At 35.9% G+C, this 17,533-nt stretch overlaps 2 protein-coding genes across 2 annotated transcripts in view; both read left to right on the forward strand.

The window, feature by feature from the left end:
* LOC127851570 (uncharacterized) overlaps positions 1 to 17,533 on the forward strand; it is a 44,592-nt gene that overhangs the window by 23,365 nt on the left and 3,694 nt on the right. Inside the window, exons 3-8 of the mRNA XM_052385405.1 lie at positions 6,425 to 6,484; positions 8,446 to 8,496; positions 12,906 to 12,967; positions 14,645 to 14,706; positions 15,306 to 15,405; positions 17,371 to 17,439. Of these exons, the coding sequence (XP_052241365.1) occupies positions 15,394 to 15,405; positions 17,371 to 17,439 (81 nt within the window). The 5' untranslated portion in view covers positions 6,425 to 6,484; positions 8,446 to 8,496; positions 12,906 to 12,967; positions 14,645 to 14,706; positions 15,306 to 15,393. The remainder of the gene's footprint in view (positions 1 to 6,424; positions 6,485 to 8,445; positions 8,497 to 12,905; positions 12,968 to 14,644; positions 14,707 to 15,305; positions 15,406 to 17,370; positions 17,440 to 17,533) is intronic.
* The window catches only part of LOC127849920 (uncharacterized), a 169,327-nt gene continuing 153,379 nt past the window's right edge, over positions 1,586 to 17,533 (forward strand). Inside the window, exon 1 of the mRNA XM_052382668.1 lies at positions 1,586 to 1,927. Within this exon, the coding sequence (XP_052238628.1) occupies positions 1,897 to 1,927 (31 nt within the window). The 5' untranslated portion in view covers positions 1,586 to 1,896. The remainder of the gene's footprint in view (positions 1,928 to 17,533) is intronic.

The raw sequence follows: 17,533 nt of genomic DNA on the forward strand, positions 1-17,533 counted from the left end.
GTTTGGCGTTTGACGGTCCAAAATCTAGAATACGTGTCATGAAAAACGCATAACTACGCAGTGATTATAAACTATTTGATTTGTCTTTTAAACCTTTATAAAATGTTTATTGATTTTCAAAAGAATACTTTATAGTGTTTGAATGCCTCGATTTCGGCCAATATGGACATCGACTGCCTTCACGATCCATTGTATAAACAATGTGACGTCATCGGTAAACGTATATAGTAAGATACAGTTCGCGGAAGAATGCGATTATTTCCAAATAAGCATAAGTTCTACGATTTTTTCATTCAAGTTTAAAAGTGACAACGTTAACGTTGTGTTAACTTCAAACGCTAGAAGCAGTGATGTATGCATGTTTAAGAACTGCTTGAGCCTAGTTCCGTGTAAAACTGGGTTTTATGAATGTGCTTACGTGTCGTCAAATGTTGGCGTGTTCACTCCGCACAGGCTAATAAGGGACGACATTTTCCACTTTAACGGAGTTCAAAAGAAGTCTCCTCTTTACAAAACTTCTCTTTAGGCTGTCAGTGTCGTCGCTGATTACCTTGTGCGGTCAGCACAGGCTATTCTTGGTCGACACTTAAGTTACACGTAATAAGCCAGTTTTCCCAGAACGCGGCTCAATATGATTCAGTATTGTATGTAGAAAGTACAAATATCGGGTCACCCATATAAGTGGTAGTGCTTTAATTATTTATACGATTACAAACTAGTAATTGTATAATATCACGAGAATTGTGTCGATAATTGTCACTTCTAATGTTTACTGTTTCAAAAAGTGAATTTACCCGATTTTAAAAATTAACAACGCGCACTAATAAATCGCATGAGGATATCAGCAAGATCTGGCCATAGTTATAATTACTTTTTTTCATGAAAATGCAGAAGGGTTGGGTAACAAGTTTTAACAACATAAGATGACGACCTTTCCTTTAATAAAAAACCTGTACAAGCACGCGACTAACCTGGTTGTTCCGTTTCACCGATGGATAACTATCGAACGAGTGCCTGCCAGCTCAACACCCTGTACGTGAGCTTCCGGAGTTTCGATTGGATGGTTAGTTGATGGTTTAAACAATTCAAGAAATAAATAAATAATCCGGTCATTAATAATAAACATATAGTAAGCATACGCAACTGGTTTAACGAGTTTTAGAATCTGCCGTCACGTTGGAGGATTCCCAAACCGGAATACGTCGTTTACGTGAAAATATACGCTCATACGTTACTGGCCAACAATCTCAAATGTATACCTTGATTAATCAATGATCATACGTAATTGTCCAAAGATCTTACGTTATGGGCCAGTGATCATACGTTATGGTCCAAGGATCAAACGTTATGGTCCAATTATCTTACGTTATGTTCCAATTATCTAACGTTTTTTATCAATGACTTACGTTATAAACTGTTTAACTGGGTTATAGCGCCTGACGGCTGCTCAGCGTTCTTCTGCGGATGCGAGTGCACTTTCCCGCTAGGCTCCCAGATGAACGCAACTAATCACGCCATCGTCTAAACGCGTGTGCATCTCACACGACCCGAAAATGTATGATATAGTAAAAATGTTTTTTTTTGGCCGAGTTTCAGTTCGTTTCCCCCCCCCTCCCCCTCCACACACACACAAACACACACACACTGTGAAACATAATTCATTATCAATGTCCCAACATGCTTATGTAAACTATATACGTCCAAAACATCTCGCCGCATAGAAATGCAAATTTTTAAATAAATTTATAAGTTGTTATATAGTTTTTAATAACGAGTAGATCAATTATAGCCTGGTTACTTTAAGATCTTGAAATCATTGTAATCCTATTCTCTAGCATAGATTCCCAAGCGCATTCATTTGTTCAATTCATATCAACTTACTTTCGATTTCAACGGATGGTCACAATACATAAATTCGAACGAACAAGTGAGTTATTATTTGTATTACTTCTGGTTTTTATAAAACATGTTTATTAAGGATTGTTTGATCTTTTGCTAAAATATCATTTGTAATATGTGCAGTTACATTTGAAGTATTCGACCGTGTTCAAGCTATAATTGTAAATTGTATTCGTTGTGTTGCATTCGAACATATGAACAGTGCGATAACATTTGAGACTTCTCAACAATTAATAAAACATTCAAATAATTGGTAATGAAATAATGGGTGTTGTGGCAGTTATGAGGATTTCTATTTATAATAATATACATTACTTATGATTTGCCTACAATTTCTACATACACATACTGTTTTGATTTGATTTGCAATAATTCAATATGCCTTTTTGCATTTAGACTGTTAAATAACTTAGCATGTCAATCATTACTTGTCGTGTCAATCATTACTTATTATATCAATCATTACTTATCATGTCAATTATTACGTATCATGTCAATAATTACGTATTATGTCAAGTATTACTCACTATGTCAATCATTACTTATCATGTCAATCATTACTCATCATGTCAACCATTACTTATCATGTCAATCATTACTGAGCATGTCAATCATAACGCATCATGTCAATCATTCCTTATCATGTCAATCATTGCTTATCATGTCAATCATTACTTATCATTTCAATCATTACTTATCATGTCAATCATTACTTATCATGTCCATCATTACTTATCATGTGAATTCTACTCAGATTTTGGATTCAAACTGATTGATAAATGATCATGTCAATCATTACTTATCATGTCAATCATTACTTATCATGTCAATCATTACTTATCATGTAAATTCTACTCATATTTTGGATTCAAACTGATTGATAACTTATCATGTCAATCATTACTTATCATGTAAATACTACTCTGTTTTTGGCATTCAAATTGATATGTATCTTCTTCTCATCAATTGTTGCGTTTGTTTTTCAAGGTTTTTTTATCAGCCCGAAATCCGGGCTAATAACTGGTGGCGTGTTTAATGATGTCATAACGTCATAACGTGTAGAATCAACTCGATACCTAACGCATCATTGGTAAATTATGTATTTTATACAATTGAAAATGCTACTTTTATTTTAAATCTATGCGAAGACTTTACTTTTTAGTCACATAATTGAGCGTTACTTTTTAAAATAAATTGTATCATTTTGACATCTTAAATGTATTTCCCGCTATGTCATCATCAATAACAATATAAAAATCTATAAGGCACTGCACCATTTTTAGAATTAAAAAACGAAACCAAAAGTAAACCAAAAGTTTACATTTAATAAATAACTACATCTACAACGGCATTGCTACGCATCCCAAATAGTTTGTCCTAAATAAGTGCTCATCAATTGTTGCATTACCTTTTTACATCATACATTAAAATTAAGGTGTCTTAGTGATTTTTTGTGGACATCTTATCGATTTATTGACTAAAACCACTTGTCCTGTATGCAAATATTTTAAGTTACTCTTACCAGTGTTTTTTCCAACCAGTGAGCATGAATGATGGCTAAAAATAGCAATACCAATCAACTGGTCTATTAGTTACTTGTCTTTAGCTTACCTGAGCACAACGTTAAGACTTTTTGTGATAGTATTTTTTCATTTGTCCGTACGTCGCCATAATTTATATTTATGTCACACTAGAGGCAACACTTTTTCATAATCTTAATGAAATCGATCAAACATGTGTTCTAGTAATACAGCGAACGAGTAAGAAAATTAATTGCGTAAGTACAAAAACTATGTCATTTGTTAAACTGAAAGAAACCCCTCGTGAACACTTTGCATGCCACATTTTTTTTGTCAGAACATTTGTCCAAATTATATACCGATCAAGTTCTAAAATTGTTCAGGTCCGTTGAAAAGTTGGCGGGGCAATTTTTATCAAATAGTGAAACCTTCTGACCGCTCTAGATGTTACATTTATAACTCAATTTGAAAGAGATAATATCCCATAACAATCGTCACAATGATATCAGGGCCGATTTCAAAACGTGGTCTGGTCCGTTGAAAACCGTGGCTGCCAGGAGGTGGGACAGTTTTTCTTAAATTGCTATAGGGAAACATTGTGAACATTTTAGGGGTCACATTTATTGCGCAGATGACAAATGTCGAAATAAATATATCGACCAAATTTATAAACTGGGTTTTATGGGGTAAACACTAATTGAATAGTTCAAATTATTAAAAGTTTGTTAACACCAGATGCCATATTTATTGAACACCGTAAACAAATTGGTGAGATAATTAAATGTTTCCCTAATATGTCTCCGGCGAGTTTGAAATGTTTTACGTGAGTATTTTAAAAACCATATTTATTTATATATTTATCAAACATAAGCCGCCATAAAAATATGGGAAAAATCTAGACGCCACATTGTTTGTCAAATCATCATACCGAGTTTTAAAATGCAAAAACAGTTCAGTATATTCAGGTCGCAGGTGAGTAACTGTGTTGTCCCTTAGCTTGATTATTAGTTGTATGTAACCTGACCGATTTTTACAACGCTATAATTTTTACAAGAAATCGTTTGGTCACGTTTTTCTTAAATTAAAAAAACCCTTTGCAAGCTTCATTGTCCAGGTCAACACATAGAAAGAGCATATTTTGCTACATTTTTATGTATTTGATTAGTATACAAACTATTTTTATTAGACTGTTCAGCGATTTTCTTACTATTTTGCTGATAAGATTTTTTGTTCGTTCGTACAGTTCGTTGCCCTGTTCCGACGTTTCACCGGTTCCGATGGAGTCCGAATGTTTTTTCCGATAAATAGCGGCGGCCACAAATCGAAAGTGGTTTAGTTTTATTCGCACACGTGCCATTGTTGAACAAGCAGTACATGATCGATGAAATCTTTATCCTAGGTAACAAAATCCCAACATACTTTATGGCAGGTTTACTTGTTTTTACTTGGTGGAGAATCGGGAAAATGGCGTTTTGAATAATGAGTTTCATGTCAAATTTTTCTTAGGCATGGCAGGTAAAATTTTATAGTGCAGAAGTTATTGCACAGGTACAGACAACATATGTTAAAAATATGATGTTAATCAATATAAGTTCTCTGAATGAAATTATAACAAAAATAAATGGATAACTTTTGACCAGTTCCGGTGGATTTGACGTTTAATTGAGTGATGGATGTCCTTAGGGGCAATTAGCAAATTCCTGCAATTTTACAATTTATGATCAATTTACAACTCTTGTTTTGTTGTGTTGTCAGTTGCTCAGACTCCAGTAATATTTCAGTAACCTATCTATGTTCGTCTGTCTGTCTGTCCATATTTTGATATGAAAGAGATTATTAAAATATTTCCAACACATGGCGGTATATATGTTGATATAGACTCCTAGTATGGCCCAAACAATAAATATTAACTGTAAGCAGGCATTAACATCCGATATCACCATGCTTTTTTTAATCATTTTCTGTTTCTCTTTTATTAAATTTATTCTCTTTTTTCAACAGGAACATGGGAAAATTTAGGCTTTCTAGCAGTGGGCCAGACTGCAGGACTCCATGTAAATGTAAATGTAGTTCCCGGAAGCTATCTTTCTCTCTCTCTCTATCTATGGCATCAGAGATGATATTAAAGTCATTCTCTGCACAGGTGATGATGTAGTCACATGGAATGACCACACCCAAACCTGTTGCTTCTGGGGCTTGCCAGGGTGCAAAGCTAGGGCAGGGCTCTCCAGTGGCTAAAGCGGTGATTTTACCCTCCAATTCAATGATTTTTCTGAATGCACCAGCTAGTCCTCTTGGCACATGGCCTAAGGGCAATCCTGCAATGTCACACAATCTTAAGAAACGACTTTGGTCTGTTACATTCTGTCTCATTTTTGGAGGAAAGTCCTCAATAGGTGGAATCCACACTAATGCTGCATTTTCATCATGCAAATTTGTATATTCTAAGTCCACATTTAACTCGGTATGCATTGGAGGCCTTATTTTAAATTGGTGATAGCCTTTTATAACGCTGTCTTTAATTTTGTAACTAAACATGGTGCCAGTTCCCCAATAGTTGTGCAACTATTATTTCTGCAGTATATTAAGACGTTTTGCATTCCCCTAATGTACCTCTTTTAGTGATTTTTACGGGTTAGTAAAAATAACGGTGAGCCGTCGGAATTGAAAAGAGGCACCGGAACAGGGCAACATAGTGCGATGTAAACATCAATAAATATGAGAAAAATACTTTGAACTTCATGTAAATCTTTTGTGATAATTTAGGCAAGTAATTGGTCGACATATCCCAGCATAAACATTCTTTATCATTGAATGTTTTGATACATTTTGACCTGTCGATGTCAAAATCCCGTCGGAACAGGGCAACGAACTGTACTCTTACGATTCGTTCCATTTGTTCAATGTAAACTCTCCGCTTGAATATTATGTAACTCGTCATATGTGTAATACACGATAGGATCCAGTTCCTTTTTTATTTACCAATGGTTTGTATCATTTTACAGCCATCTACAACGCCATGCATACCTCGATATCTAGTCAAATCTAATTGGTTTCACCGTTGTGTAAGTAAATTAGTTAAAATTTAAATGTAGTTATTGCAACATTGATGTGATATGCTGTTATTTGGTTGTAATTATTTGAATAACTCAACTGATGGACAGTAAAATCTTATGTACATCTATGCAATACTTGTATAATGCTAAAGGCCTAAGATTACATTTTTAATAGCTGTGTAACGCTGTTATTTTACGGATTATTTTGTCATGCATTTTGTAAGTTTTTTGTATTGTGTAATTTCAGTTTTACGGGTTTGATCCGTTATCTTGCTGTCAAATTAAATCCGGCTGAATGATCCGTTGTCTTCTGTTCAATTAAAATCCGGCCTAATTATTGGGGCAGTAAAGTAACCTTGAACGTTTGACCCACTTGTTTCTAATATAAGATCTAAAAATAAAGGCCAGGATATAACAATTATGCTGCAATAAAGCATATTTTTTATCATATACAATGCAAAAGCTTCTATAATTATGACCATTCATGTGTGTGTCGATAAGTCAGGAATGTTCTTTATTTAATCGCAAATTCAATGTACATGGTAGATATTGTAAACAATGAACTAACCACGACGGGTTCAGCAACAGTACTAACACAATATGATGGCTAAGATATTGATCACGAACACCGCTTCCGCTTCAACAGTGTTGCCACTTATCTGAGATGGAATGTTGTTTAACCTTTGTTAAAATCGGCTCGTATTTATCAGCTGACGTTCAATTATGCAGTATCTTAAATATCTTTAAGCAAACGGAATAAAATGTATTAAATATGTATTGTTTCCGAACAAATCAACGCATTAGTGTTAGTTAAAGGGACTATGGCAGGGAAAACTGGGTTTCCAAATTATACATTTTTATATAAATTAACTTTAATAAAACATAACTTATAAAGTTAAACAATGATTATTTGTCAGAAACAAGTTGGTAATTAATCAGACAATACAAAAAGTTAGTATCACACACAAACATGCCTAAGCTGCAATTCAAAATATGACAGTTGACACCACTTTAACAAACTGCGCTATCATGCTTGGTTATTGACCATGTCACACTTATGTAGATATTGAATAACAGCACGATGTAAACATGTTAACACAAAATGGGTCAAACAAACAAGCCGCATATTATCATTTGATTTCTACCTTAGAATGGAAAAAACTGTGTGTTATATATAGCGAGTTGTATAAGTTTATTTCGTACTTTCACCCAAAACAGTTTTTTTTTCAAAGAATTTGTTCCTTGGGTACACTTTTAAATGGCATAGCCCCTTGAAAGCAGAATACGGAATAAAAAATGTTTCCCTAAGGTGGCAATATACAGTGTTTAAGTCTCGGCCAATCTCGTTCACAAGCAGGAGTGAAGCAATTGCTGAAAACTGGTCACCTTGCAAATCAGAAAATAAACCTAGCACATTTCCAGAATGGTTGAGGGTGTGCCTTCTGAAAAATCAAGAACATTAAATCAAATGAGTTGAGGAAAAATGATTTAGTATTAATTAATTCAAACAATATCATCAAAATTATGTGTGTTTCCCAGCCTTTTTAAGCCTGTTTCTAATATAAACTTCCACTTTCCGTCAGGCGCAAGGTGCCTGAAAACAATGTTTTTTACATAGGTAACTTACCAAGTACTAAACAGCTATGGAGAAAATTGGGGGTCAAAGGGTTGGATTTTGTGTAATAGTTAAATGTCCATACGCCAAATTTTCAACAGAAATACTGTCCGGAGCCAGCATTACACCTGTTTTCGAATTGCTTTAATTCTACTTCCTGTATTCAGCTTTAGGTTAAAATATACTAAAATATTTTGGAGTGCAATGCTATACTCTCTAAAAACATGAACATCATTTATAAGAAGACACAATTCTCTGTAGGGGCACTTGCCATGGCTTTATTTTAGAATGTTTCTTTGTGCATGTGGTAGGGAAAACATTGATGTTTAACAAAAATTTACTCTTTCGCTTGAAGGTTGGAGACTACATGAGACTTTGACAGATTGCGGGAAACCCTTCTCAACTGGTACGAATCCGGTAAATAGATGGGCATAAAACAGTGACCGCTGATTCGCGTCGAGTTCTTTCTTGCATAACGTATGACCCCCCTTTTTATCCCCCGCCAGAGGCGGAGGGATATTGTTTTGGCGTTGTCCGTCCGTTCATCCGTCCGTCCGGCACTTTTGTGTCCGGAGCCATATCTTGGAAGTGCTTTGGCGGATTTCATTGAAACTTCGTATGAGTATATATATATGCATAAGAGGATGATGCACGCCAAATGGCATTGTACACCATCTGTTAAAAACAGAGTTATGGCCCTTTGTATCTTGAAAAAATGCTTTTTACAGTACTATAGGCACTTTTGTGTCCAGAGCCATATATTGGAAGTGCTTTGGCGGATTTCATTGAAACTTGGTATGAGTATATATATGCATAAGAGGATGATGCACGCCAATTGGCATTGTACACCATCTGTTAAAAACAGAGATATGGCCCTTTGTATCTAGAAAAAATGCTTTTTACTATAGGCACTTTTGTGTCCAGAGCCATATCTTGGAAGTGCTTTAGCGGATTTCATTGAAACTTGGTATGAGTATATTATCCCGCGCCAGAGGCGGAGAGATATTGTTTTGGCGTTGTCCGGCCGGCCGGCACTTTTGTGTCCGGAGCCATATCTTGGAAGTGCTTTGGCGGATTTCATTGAAACTTCGTATGAGTATATATATGCATAAGAGGATGATGCACGCCAAATGACATTGTACACCATCTGTTAAAAACAGAGTTATGGCCCTTTGTATCTTGAAAAAATGCTTTTTACTATATCACTTTTGTGTCCCGAGCCATATCTTGGAAGTGCTTTGGCGAATTTCATTGAAACTTGGTGTGAGTATATATATGCATAAGAAGAAAATGCACGCCAAATGGCATTGTGCACCATTTGTTAAAAACAGAGTTATGGCCCTTTGTATCTTGAAAAAATGCTTTTTACTATAGGCACTTTTGTGTCCGGAGCCATATCTTGGAAGTGTTTTGCGGATTTCATTGAAACTTCGTATGAGTATATATATGCATAAGAGGATGATGCACGCCAAATGGCATTGTACACCATCTGTTAAAAACAGAGTAATGGCCCTTTGTATCTTGAAAAAATGCTTTTTACTATAGGCACTTTTGTGTCCGGAGCCATATCTTGGAAGTGCTTTGGCGGATTTCATATAAACTTGGTATGAGTATATATCCCCCACCAGAGGCGGAGGGATACTGTTTTGGCGTTGTCCGGCTGTCCGTCCGGCTGTCCGTCCAGGATTTTTAGCTCATCTATTTTTTGAAAAAAAAATATGAGCTATTGTCATCACCTTGGCGTCGGCGTTGGCGTCCGGTTAAGTTTTGCGTTTAGGTCTACTTTTCTCAGAAAGTATCAGTGCTATTGCATTCAAACTTGGTACACTTACTTGACATCATGAGAGGACTGGGCAGGCAAAGTTAGATAACTCTGGCGTGCAATTTGACAGAATTATGTGCCCTTTTTATACTTAGGAAATTGAAAATTTTGGTTAAGTTTTGCGTTTAGGTCCACTTTTCTCAGAAAGTATCAATGCTATTGCATTCAAACTTGGAACACTTACTTACTATCATAAGGGGACTGGGCAGGCAAAGTTAGATAACTCTGGCGTGCATTTTGACAGAATAATGTGCCCTTTTTGATACTTAAAAAATTGAAAATTTTGGTTAAGTTTTGTGTTTAGGTCCATTTTATTCCGTAAGTATCAAAGCTATTGCTTTCATACTTGCAACACTTACTAACTATCATAAGGGGACTGTGCAGGCAAAGTAATGTAACTCTGACTAGCATTTTGACAGAATTATGGGCCCTTTTTATTCTTAGAAAATTGAAAATTTTGGTTAAGTTTTGTGTTTAGGTCCATTTTATTCCGTAAGTATCAAAGCTATTGCTTTCATACTTGCAACACTTACCAACTATCATAAGGAGACTGTGCAGGCAAAGTAATGTAACTCTGACTAGCATTTTGACATAATTATGGGCCCTTTTTATACTTAGAAAATTGAAAATTTGGTTAATTTTTGTGTTTAGGTCCACTTTATTCCTACAGTATCAAAGCTATTGCTTTCATACTTGCAACACTTATTAACTATCATAAGGGGACTGTGCAGGCAAAGGTATGTAACTCTGACTGGCATTTGGGCAGAATTATGGGCCCTTTATACTTAGAAAATTGAAAATTTGGTTAAGTTTTGTAATTTGGTCCACTTTACCCCTAAAGTATCATAGATATTGCTTTCATACTTGGAACACTCGCAAACTATCATAAGGGTACAGTTAAAGGACATGTTGCATAACTCATTTTTACGGAATTATGGCCCTTTTTTGACTTAGTAACTTTGAATATATGGTTAAATTTTGTGTTTCGATCCACTTTACTTCTTAACTATCAAGGCTATTGCTTTCAAACTTCAAATACTTTTATGCTATCATGAGGTTACTTTACCTAGCAAGTTGAATTTTACCTTGACCTTTGAATGACCTTGACTCTCAAGGTCAAATTATTAAATTTTGCTTAAATTGCTATAACTTCTTTATTTATGGTTAGATTTGATTGATACTTTGACAAAACTACTCTTACCTTACATACCGCAACAGACTCCACCCAAACCATCCCCCGTGCCCTCCCCCCGCCGAATCCCCCCATTTTTTTTTTAAGATCATCTCACACATGACCACCACACCCTCACACTATACCCCCACCCCAATCCCCCCTAATTTTTTTTTTTTTGAAACCGATAAAAAACACAAATATTTATTTTATGTTTGAAATACCGTCCAACCATCGCACCCAAGAATCCCCCCACCCGAATCCCCCCCCCTAATTTTTTTTTTAAGATCATCTCACAAATGACCACCACACCCTCACACTATACCCCCCCACCCCACCTCCACCCCAAATTTCATTTTTTTAATGGTTAAACCCCCCCCGCCTGATTTTTTTTTAGCATTTTTTCCCATTTTTGGAAAATAATGTAATAAATGTCCACATTCCCATGCTATACACCCCTCTTCACTCCACCCCTCGCTCCTTTGTGATTAAAAATGAGAGTCCCTTCACCTTAAAAAAGAAAATAGATGAGCGGTCTGCACCCGCAAGCCAGTGCTCTTGTTTTTCCTTCTTTGTGACCCGCCAATCATCGGCCCTTTCCCCTCCGATTTTTTGTTCCCCTCAGCTGGTAAATTTTCTCCTAGATTTCATTTTATTCCCCTCCAAAAAAAAAATTTATTTTTTTTTTAACCTTTTAATATATAAGTTAACCTGATCCAGTGTAGAAAAAAGAAAAATATTGCATAATTAAATTTTCTGTTTCCTTGAATTTGTTTTAAAAACAGTAAAATATGCTTAATTGATTATTTAAGACTTCTTATTTTCCATAAAATCCGGCGTTTTGTGTTATTTTTTCCCCCAAAATCTGGCATTTCGCGCGATTTTTTTCCCCTCAAAAAAGGCCAGGCCCTTTCCCCAAAATCAGATAAAAACCCCTGCCGTCCGTCCGTTACTTTTGTGTCCGGAGCCATATCTTGGAAGTCCTTTGGCGTATTTCATTGAAACTTCGTATGAGTATATATATGCATAAGAGGATGATTCACACCAAATGGCATTGTACACCATCTGTTAAAACCAGAGTTATGGCCCTTTGTATCTTGAAAAAATCTGTCAGTTTGTTCATTTGTCCGATTTGCACCCATCCTCAAACAAAGCATATGTTGCGGGGGATATCAATTCTACGAATTGTCTTGTTTATTGTTTAAATCTTTGCGGCTTGGAATGCTCTTTAAGAAAAGATATGGTTATGGGGATGTCTATGCGCAAAAGTTTGACTTTATTTTTTGTTAAAGTTATTGCTTTCACATTGAATCTGTGTAGGAAATCTTTTAGTATATTGTGACCTAAATTAACTCTAGGTAAAAATGAAACATCATCTGCAAGTACAAAATATGACTGGGAAAGCTGATTTTTGGTCATTTCTTAGCAGAAGAGACGAATATAAGTGCATTAAATGCATGAATTTATATTATTTGACCTGGAATGGTTGTTTTTCAAGTTGACCCCCACCCTTATATAGCCGAATAAGGGCCAAATTGCTTTCCGACCGGCTTTCCATGATCCGGTAAGGCAACAATAGCATGTGCGTAAAGCATGAAACATTCAAACAGAGCCCCATGTCACCGACATGGAATGGCGGACATTTTTACAGTTTGGACAGTGCAGCAGACGCTTAACTGAGCCAGCTTTCATATTTAGTTCAATCATGAACATAACAAGCTTTATCACTTGCTATTATTCATAGAAATACACATAAAATACATAAATGCGTTTTCTTTTTTCATTTTATACCTTTTTCTATTGGGTATTTTGACCTTTTCAGGTAGAGAAATGTCTGGGACTTAGCCGAGGGCAACTGGAGAAGGGTTGTTGATGGCAAAACAGGTAATACTACTAAATTATTATCATGTACACAAGCAAATAAGCATAGTTATGATGCTTAAGGTGTGAAATACTGTCATATAAGGTTTGTGGTCACTCAAATCCTTGCCGTCGAGCAAATCCCCGTGCAGTTTGTATGGATAGTTCCGCGTCCTGACACGTAAAGCTTTTGCTTTGTTGGCAGCAGAAGTTGGCACTTAGCAGGTATATCCTTGTTCCTGAGCATGTATGCAGTACATTTGAGTTGATATGCTACTTGTAACCCTACAATTAGCTTGTGTTTGGTATTGTTTTCTCACAATAAGCTTACAGTCATGGTCCCGGCTTGAAAGGATGTGGCGTCCGACTTAAACATAGGATTGTTGTAGCAAGTGTCCCCTTCATCATTTACCTTAAAGGGATCTTTTTGCCAAAATTTGGCATTTCAGCAGCCAGTTTTTTTTTTTTTTTTTTGGTACATGCTTCTCTCAATCAGTGATTTAAGGCAAGTATTGACCTTATTCGCATGTCTTTGCATACAAAGGTGACATGGATCAATGATATTTGTTGTGTTGAGAATTTTGCGGGAAGCTGTGTCCCCAGAAGAAGTACCAGAAACCCCTTTCAGGAGGCTTGCATTGATCTGAGCTGCCTTTCTGCCCCTGTTACAACATGAAACCTCATTTCTAAACTTATAAGGCTTTCCTACATGTGTGTGTCTTGTTCATTTTAACCTTTCCTTCCATTCTAAACCCCCAAAATGAGCATTTTTGTCTTTGGCTCGGTTATATAACCCCATTTCGACCAAATTGACACCATAAAAATAGTCAAAAGTACTAATTTTGTGCCCAAAATATGAAATTTTGTATTCTCTCTAACCTCTTAGTGAGAGATGGCAGTGAATATTGACCATCTTCTGTGGTTTAAAGGCACCCATGACATTATATGGTAGAATATATCATTGGCAGCTGGTAAACAAATTGGCTCCTAGCAACAAGGCGCTTTCAAGATTTCACGCTTTTATTGGTGTGAAACAACAAGTTATTGGAAGCTTATTGATTTCTACACTTCAACGTATCTTTGATCGCTCATCTTCACCAATTTGCTTATTGTCTGTGATGAAATTGGATTTATTTTTGCTCTGAAATTTACATTTTTGGGGTGATTTAAAAAAAAAAGAACAAAAAAGGCATTATCAAAATTGCTTTGAGTGAAAATATCTAACAAATTCATTCTTTCCCCACCCCGTATAAGCCTCACGTGCCTGTCCATTTGGTTTGTTTTGGTATTTTGTTGCATATATTGAACACAACAACTTTAAATCTTAAAGGGACATTTAAGCTTTAACAGGCTTAAAATTGCCTTCTTCAGACCGAAAACACCCGCGTGTGAAAATATGATATAAAATGGCCAAATGGACAGATAATCCAGCCAAACTTAATATTTTGCTGCAATATGCATATGAAGATAATAATATGTAAGAAAAACACATTTTAATCAGAATGAATTTCTCCTTTAGGTTACAATATACTAAAATATTTTGGAGTGCAATGCTATACTCTCTTAAAACATGAACATCATTTATAAGAAGACACAATTCTCTGTAGGGGCACTTGCCATGGCTTTATTTTAGAATGTTTCTTTGTGCATGTGGTAGGGAAAACATTGATGTTAAACAGAAATTCACTCTTTTGCTTGAAGGTTGGAGACTACATGAGACTTTGACAGATGGCAGGAAACCCTTCTCAACTGGTACGAATCCGGTAAATAGATGGCCATAAAACAGTGACCGCTGATTCGCGTCGAGTTCTTTCTTGCATAACGTATGACCCCCCTTTTTTATTGTTTAAATCATTGCGGCTTTGAATGCTCTTTAAGAAAAGGTATGGTTATGGGGATGTCTATGCGCAAAAGTTTGACTTTATTTTTTGTTAAAGTTATTGCTTTCACATTGAATTTGTGTAGGAAATCTTTTAGTATATTGTGACCTTTAGTTACAATACCAATGTTTTGGTAATTTACAAACATCAAAGAAAAATCACCACAACTCAAGCCTGACATTCATTATTATTTAGACACTCAAACAGTGCTTACTTAAGCAATGTTCTCTTAATTTACAAATTTGACCGGGGCCAACTCGAATTGGTTGCTACAAAGTGTGATGTGCAGCCTTATGCACGTGCAAAATGAGAAATGTTCCGTGATGCGATTTATTGCGAGCTTTGAAGTTAAATAGATATATTACTCTGAGTTAGATTGTTTCTTATTTGATTGGGGTATGTTCCTAATATTTTAACATTTGAAGCATCGTACTAGTATCGCAGATCGGATGTTAATAATGATTAATTCTTGATTCGTTCAGGTTACACGAGTTTGAAGAAGTACAGGTTGCGTTTTGCAAGATGTGGACACTTTCAGTGGATATGGAAGCCGCGCCAAGAGAATAAAGGATGCAGAACAAGGTTTGTGCTTTCAAAGAATCCTATATGTTATGTTAGCATGTTTTTGAAACATTATAACTTACACAATACTTATAGTAGCTTAAATTGTTGCGTTTCGTCACAGAAATTACTTCAAACGAGAAACATAATAAACTGCGTTTTAAAATTAATGTTAATACATTTACGAAAAGCTGGCTCAGTGATAATTTAAGTTAAGAACAGAAAGTATAATATGTTATATGAAAGATCATACCCGGCTTAGCTCTGCCGTGTTTGTCTAAAAATAATAATTTTATCAAGGCTTCCTATTGTGCACGACAAATGCACAATCCGAAATACGTTTTTGTTTTCGTTCGATGCTCCAACATATTCTATATAAACCTTCCACGTCAGAATAGCTAAGACTGTTGTTTCGTCACAAAAATTACGTCACAGAAATACGTCATAAATTGCGTAATCAATTGAATGAAAATAAAAGTACAAAAAGCTGGTTCTGTAATACGTTTTAGAGAAAAAACAAAACAAAGATAAACCAAACAAAGTTAGGTATATATTATAGACGTTAATACGGGCCGTTATGCTCCCTGCGCGCCGATTATTGCTGCCCGCCCCGGCTCAGCCGTGTATTATCCTCTAAATATTTCCTTTTTATACGCCCGTATAAAATACGGGACGTATTATGTGAAACCCCTTGGCGGCGGGCGGGCGGCGGGCGGGCGGCGGGCGGAAGGCATCACTTTGTCCGGACTCTAATTCAAATTGTATTCATCCGATCTTCACCAAACTTGGTCAGCAGTTGCATCTAGTTGATATCTAGGCCAAGTTCGAATATGGGTCATGCCGGGTCAAAAACTAGGTCATAGGGTCAATAAGTGCATTTTCAAAGGGGCCACTTTGTCCGGACTCTATTTCAAATTGTATTCATCCGATCTTCACCAAACTTGGTCAGCAGTTGCATCTAGTTGATATATAGGCCAAGTTCGAATATGGGTCATGCCGGGTCAAAAACTAGGTCATAGGGTCAATTAGTGCATTTTCAACGGCGCCACTTTGTCCGGACTCTAATTCAAATTGTATTCATCCGATCTTCACCAAACTTGGTCAGAAGTTGTATCTACACAATATCTAGGTCAAGATCGAATATGGGTCATGCTGGGTCAAAAACTAGGTCACAGGGTCACTTAGTGCATTTCAAGCATTTAGCATGGTGTCCACTCTCTAATTGAAGTAGTTTTCATCCAATCTTCACCAAACTTGGTCAGAAGTTGTATCTAGACAGTATTTAGGTCAAGTTGGAATATGGGTCATTCCAGGTCAAAAACTAGGTCACAGGGTCACTTAAACCATTTCAAGCATTTAGCAAGTGCTCTCTAATTGAAGTAGTTTTCATCCGATCTTCACCAACTTTGGTCAGAAGTTGTGTCTAGACAATATCTACATGTAGGTTAAGTTCAAATATGGGTCTTGCCAGGTTAAAAACTAGGTCACGAGGTCCCGTAGTGCATTTCAAGCATTTAGCATGGTGTCTGCTCTCTAATTGAAGTAGTTTTCATCAGATCTTCACCAACTTTGGTCAGAAGTTGTGTCTAGATGATATGTAGGTCAAGTTCAAATATGGGTCATGGTAAAGTTATCAAGTTGTCCAAAGTCTTAAAACGGGCGTATCTTGTGACAGTTTGGCACTCTTGTTATGAATACAAAAGCGAAACACTTGAATACTAAATAATTATGTATTTATTCTACAACATAAGTTATTAATGCATTGTGATTTTCAACAATCTGATTTAAATATATATTTGATATGATTATCCATAAAAGCCAATGACAGGCAGGTCACTTTGATCAAGTAGATCATGTAATTAACTGTTGTGTACTTTTTTTAATTGATATTAACTTGCAATTATATTTTCATTCAAATTTCGAATCGTATAAACAGAGTTTCTAATATATAATTTTTGCTAATCATGGTTCATGTTTTTTTATTAGGAAAGCGATTTTGGTGTCAGAAGAGCGTCGAACAAAAAGCGTTATCAAAACCTTCAATCAATCATGCAGGTATATCATTAGCATTTGTTTGTAAACTTGTTGTTTGTATTGATAGTTTATACTGAACATAAGGAATACAGAACATGTTCTCAGAGATACTGGC

This window comes from Dreissena polymorpha, chromosome 11 (assembly GCF_020536995.1).
Source record: "Dreissena polymorpha isolate Duluth1 chromosome 11, UMN_Dpol_1.0, whole genome shotgun sequence".
NCBI classification, from domain to species: domain Eukaryota; kingdom Metazoa; phylum Mollusca; class Bivalvia; order Myida; family Dreissenidae; genus Dreissena; species Dreissena polymorpha.